The sequence below is a fragment of the Apium graveolens genome, chromosome 11, assembly GCF_009905375.1.
Source record: "Apium graveolens cultivar Ventura chromosome 11, ASM990537v1, whole genome shotgun sequence".
NCBI classification, from domain to species: domain Eukaryota; kingdom Viridiplantae; phylum Streptophyta; class Magnoliopsida; order Apiales; family Apiaceae; genus Apium; species Apium graveolens.
The window spans coordinates 111475577-111481672 of NC_133657.1; the positions used below are offsets into that span (position 1 = coordinate 111475577).

Sequence of the window (6096 nt, forward strand, 5' to 3'; positions counted from 1 at the left end):
TGGATTTTTGCAAATAGTTTTGATATTGCTGATGAAATTTGGATTTCTGGTCCATTGTTTACCCAGGATCTTAAATGAAATTGTCAAACTACTCATATAGAGTGTAACCAACTAGCAGGTTCTAATAGTTAAAATCAAGACATAAATCCTAAAATAATATATTAAACTTCCAAGTACAATTGTAATTCAGAAATAAGGACTAAAAATAAGAAAATGATAACATCCTAAGAACACACATAAAAGAAAATAAAGATGCAATTTTCGAGAATGCTCTCCAACTCTCTAAACTACTCCTAATATAATTTTTAACTGCTCAACCACTACTTTTCTAACTGCTTCGCTTCTGTAACTGCACCTTAACACCTTAACTACACATATTCAGCTAACACACCTAACTAGACCTTAATTACACTCCATCACGCTTCCAATGTCCTTGTCCTCAAGGATTAAAATCATGATATTGATCTGCAATGGATTGTGCATCCTCCCAACGCACATCCTCTGGTATAGAATGCGACCATTGTATTAGCCATTGAATCACAACGGTATTGTTCCATTTTACCATTCGTCGATCCAACAAAGTAACATGATAGACCTGAAATTGTCCATGATCGCCCATTCTTGGAAGCTGCGTAATACTAACATAGTGAGCACCCATCTTTTTCTTTAACAAGCTGACATGGAATACATGATGTATTTTAGTCCCAGGTGGCAACTCTAACTTATAAGCTACGTTGCCAATTTGCTCCAAAATCTGGTAAGGACCATAAAACTTAGATCCAACTTTAAGTGTTTGCGTGTGGCTAGAGATAATTGTCGATAAGGCTGCAATTTCAGAAAAACCCATTCTCCAGGCTGAAATTCCCGTTCTGTCCTTTTGGTGTCTGCATAAAACTTATACCTCTGTTGGGCCTCTCTAATTGTTTCTTTAAAATATGATTAATCACTTACCTTCTGGTCTGAAATTCTCTTACGGTGGCTATTGAGGCCGCAAGAGATTGAGGCAGATTCATATGATTAGGCTTCACCCTATAAAGTGCCTCAAATTGGCTCATATGAATAGCTCTATGATAAGTGAAATTGTACCACCACTCAGCTAGTGGTAACCACTTGGACCGTTGTCTTGGTCTGTAACTCACCAGGCCCCTCAAATATTGCTCGATACATCGATTTAGTCATTCGGTCTGTCCATTGATTTGTGGATGGTATGACGTACTTAGTTGTAGCTTAGTACCTAGACTACTGAACAATTCCTTCTAAAAGCAGCTTGTAAATCTTGTCTTGATCAGAAGTTATAGTTTTCGGTAATCCATTTAGCCTCTAAATATTATCTAAGAATAATTGTGCTACCTGTGTCGCTGTGAAAGGATGAGACAGCCAGAAAATGACCAGCCTTTGTAAATATGTCAACAATCACCATTATAACATTTTTCCCGTGCGATAGAGGCAAACCCTCAATAAAATCCATCAAAATGTCCTCCTATATATGTGATGGTAGGGGTAGAGGCTGTAACAGCCCGCTGGGATGAATATGTTCTCCTTTAATACGTTGACAAACATCACAATTTTTCACGTAAGTTACCACATCATGTCTCATATGAGGCCAGTTATGAAATTCTTCTGAAAGTTGCTTCTTGACCTAAATGTTCCCCGGTACTACTATCATGTAACTCCCAAAGTATCTTGTTCATGATTCCCCCTTTATTTCCAATAAAAATGATCCCATTCTTCTTAATCAGCCCATTGTGGAAGACATAATCTTTGAACTACGAGTCATTAGAAGCAATACCTTGAATAAATTTTTTGGGCTTCACTATCATTATCATAACTCTGACTTATCTCGTGAAGCCATTATTCTCTTTGATGGGATATAATACTCATGAATCCAGCAGCTATTTTGGATTCTGGCATTCGAGATAAAGCATCGGCAGCTGGGTTTTCTTTTCCCTTCTTATAAACAATTTCGTAATCAAGCCCAATAAGTTCAACCATCCACCTTTGTTGCAACATTGTAGTAAGTTTTTTGCTCGAGCAAGTACTTGAGACGTTGGTGATCCGTTCTAATTATAAAACGGTGTTCCTGTAGGTATGCATTCCATTTATGCGCTGCAAGTACAATAGACAACAGCTCTTTCTCATATGTCGAGAGTCCTTGATGCTTTTATGATAATCCCTTACTGATGTAAAATAAAGGCTTTCCATTCTGCATTAATAGGGCTCCAAGACCTGAACTACTTGCATCAGTTTCCACTCTGAAAGGCTGAGTATAATCTGAAAGGGTCAAAACAGGAGCGGTACTCATTGCTCGTTTTAATTTTTTAAAAGCCCATTCTGCTTCTATGTTCTATTCAAATGCTTCTTTTTTTAACATCTTGGTAAGTGGCTTGCTTATGCTCCCATAATTTTGTACAAATCTTCGATAGTAATTGGTAAATCCCAAAAAAACCTCTCAACTATTTTAGTGTTTGTGGTTGTGGCCATTCCACTACCGCTTTTACCTTTTCAGGATTCGTAGATACCCCTTCCTCTATGATGATGTGCCCTTGATACTACACCTATTTTTTACCAAAAAATATTTACTTTTCTTAGAAAATAATTGATGGTCCTTCAATTTTTCAAGTATCTCCCTCAAGTGAATTAAATGATCTTCATAGGATTCACTATACCCTAAAATATCATCAAAGAATACTAAAACATTCTTTCGCAACTGATTTGAGAACAATTCATTCATCAAAAACTGAAAGGAAGCGGGAGCATTTGTTAACCCAAATGGCATGACTTTAAATTTATAAAGTCCTTGATGGGTACGAAAGGCTGTTTTGTGCACATCTTCGGGTGAAACTCTAATCTGATGGTAACCTGCTCTTAGGTCCAAATTTTGTGAACCATTTGGCTCCTTTCAATTCTTCCAACAACTCATCGATGAGTGGTATTGGATATTTATTTTTTATAGTTAGGTTATTAAGCCTTCTATAATCAACAAAGTTTCTCCAAGATCCGTCTTTCCTTTTTGCTAAAATTATTGGAGAAGCGTATGGACTAGATATGGGTTGAAAGATACCTGATTCTAACATCTCATGTACTTGTTTCTCAACCTCTGCTTTCTAAATATAAGGAATCCTGTACGATCTCATATTCACAGGCTGACTTCCTGCAATTAAAGGGATTTTGTGATCCTGATTTCTTACTGATGGCATTCCTTTTGGCTTCTGAAACACAACCTCATAATCCTACAAAAGTTTTAGTATCTCTGAATCCACTTCACTGTTATGATCTCTGTTTTCCATGAAAAATAAGTATCCCATCGTTCCTACATTAGACTTGGAAATTAATTAATTCATGCCTTTACTAGTAATCATCTTTATAGCTCTTTCTTCAACCTTTCCCTATAATATTATCCTTATCCTTCCTTGTTGATAGTTATTTTAAACTCCCTAAATTTAAAGGTCACTGAACTGAATTATTTTAACCAGTCAGCCCCTAAAACAATTTCACATCCTCCAAGTGTTAGCACCCTTAGGTCAGTATTAAACTCTTGCCATTGAACCTTGTAGCTAGATTTCTTACATACAACATCACAAACTAATTTTTCCCTATTTGCTATCGTGGTCATTAATGGATGTACAATCTCAGCATTTAGGCCTAGCTGATTTACAACTCCTGAATTAATGAAGCTAAGTGTGGATCCACTATCGATCAATATATTCAGCTGAGTTTTCTTGTGTGTGCCCTGCAATTTTATCGTGCTAGTCGCTGAACTTCCAGATAACACATTTAATGATATCTCTTCCGTCCTCTCTGCTTCCTTATTTTATGATCCCCTTTTATCATGCCCAACATATATAACACCATTTGAATCTTCATCAGAATAATCATCTTCACCCATAAGCATGTAGATTTTTGCTCGACATTTATGACTAGGAGAGTAATTTTCATCATAGTTAAAATATAGGACTTTCATTCTTCTATCATTGATCTTTTTACTGGATAAAATGGTTCTGTTATTTCTTGTTACCATCGATGATTGTGAAACGCCTTTACTAGTATGAAAGTGTTGGTTAACGTCCTTGGATGAATCAAAATTAGACATCCCCCTTTTCTGATGAATTAAGACCTTAGTCCACATTTTTACCATCTGTGTTTTAGCCTCCTCTTATTTTGCTAGAAATATTGCATCTACTAATCTCTGAGGCCTAAACATCCTCACAACACCCTTGATGTTAGGTTTTAATCCGCTAATAAAGCTGGATATATAGTACTCCGCCCCCATCCCATATTTTTCACCATGATTTGTGATTTAAGTTCTTGAAAATTATCTTCATATTTGTATACCGTGTGAGTTTTCCTTGGTTGAACATATCTTGGGATCTTGCTGATCTGGATTTTCAAATTGAATAATTACATGTTGCACAAAAGTCTTCCAGCATATAACTCCTCTTCCTGACTGGTAGTATCTGAAGCAAATACAAGCTTTTCCCTTAAAGTGCATTCCAATAAATTTTACCTTTTTTGACTCCTCTATATTCATAAAGTCAAAATATTGGTCGACTTTTACTCCCCAACTTTGAGGATCGACCCCATTATATTTCAAAAATTCTAATTTTGTAAAGGGTTAAAGTTTGAAGAACGATTTAAATTGGTGGACTGGTGAGTACTGTGCTGATACAAGGGATTATGATGGGTGTTTAGTGTCGGCATGGTTGGGCCGTGAAATTATGATGGAAAGTGTTGAGAATCAAGCCAAAAAAACATATTTCTAGGTTGAGCGGTATAGCCTTTTATATAGATGTTGAATCTAGGGTTAGACTAGGATAAGGAGACTTGGTTGACAAGTCTCCTACATATATGGTAAGTTGGACTCTCCTAGAAGGTGGATTCTCGATCCTTCCTAGGAGAATTTGTTTCCATGTTGTATTCAATATAAGTGTCCTTTTGGACCTCATTCTCAGGCCTGCTCGGGGGGCTTATCATGTAGCTTATTTTGGACCGTAGGCTATACAGCCCACTTTGGCTCATGACCATCGTAGTCTACTCGGATTATTAAAACATGATTGTGACGACCTACTTTGGGCCATGGCATCACGGACTTGACCATTCAACTTTAGGACACAATTAATTCAGCATTAATTATGTATTTACAGATTACTTTTCATCCATATCATTTTCCCCCAACTTTTGGGAAAACTTCTCGAGTTTTCATGGAAGTTATAATGGTCTATTTGTGACTCGAAGGTAGTTTCGTCCCTTCTTGGTTTCAGTCATTTTATGAAGTGTGAAGCGACCTACACATTCACAATAGCTTGTTGATTATTAGGTGATATTTCACTTTTTAGGCCTTTACGAGGCTAATTGAATAGCGTTTACTGCTAAACCACCCTAATCGGGCTATCTGTCGGTCGTTGATCATATTTTAACCTTCGTCAAGGTTAATTATAAGGTGAAAGCCACTAGCAGACCCTAATCGGGATTAATCCACCTAAAACACAGCTGATCGGCCCTAATCGGGGATAACTTCAAGATAAAAGTTGCTAATTAGAATCATTATAGCCTAACTTTGAGCCCAAGTACGCTAGTTGGCCTTAAATGCGGCTAATTGGCCTTAATCGGGGCTAATCGTTGAGTTTAAGTTGTTAATTAACCTTAATATAGGTTAATTAAAAGCTATATTATGCTAATTGGCCTTAAACGCAGCTAATCGGGGCTAATTATTGAGCATAAGTTGTTAATTACGCTTAATATAGGCTAATTATAAACTATATTACATTAATTGGCCTTAAACGTGGCTAATTGGCCCTAATCGGGGCTAATTATTGAGTGTAAGTTATTATTAACCTTAATATAGGCTAATTATGAACTATATTACGCTAAATGGCCTTAAACGCGGCTAATCGGCCCAAATCGGGGCTAATTATCGAGCATAAGTTGTTAATTAACCTTAATATAGGCTAACTGTGAACTATATTATGCTAATTGGCCTTAAACGCGGCTAATTAGGGCTAATTATCGAGCATAAGTTGTTAATTAACCTTAATATAGGCTAATTTTGAACTATATTATGCTAATTCACCTTAATCATAGCTAATTATTGTCTAATTT

The 6096-nt window shown here is 36.5% G+C and overlaps 1 protein-coding gene across 1 annotated transcript; it reads right to left on the bottom strand.

Annotated features, from left to right (window-relative positions):
• Positions 1-439: 439 nt before the first annotated feature.
• Positions 440-847, bottom strand: LOC141695771 (uncharacterized). The gene has a single exon (XM_074499989.1). The coding sequence runs from the start codon at positions 845-847 to the stop codon at positions 440-442; it is 408 nt and encodes a 135-aa protein (XP_074356090.1).
• Positions 848-6096: the final 5249 nt, after the last annotated feature.

Coding starts and splice junctions, on each gene's coding strand:
- LOC141695771 (XM_074499989.1), bottom strand. CDS start 847: ATGGGTTTTTCTGAAATTGCAGCCTTATCGACAATTATCTCTAGCCAC.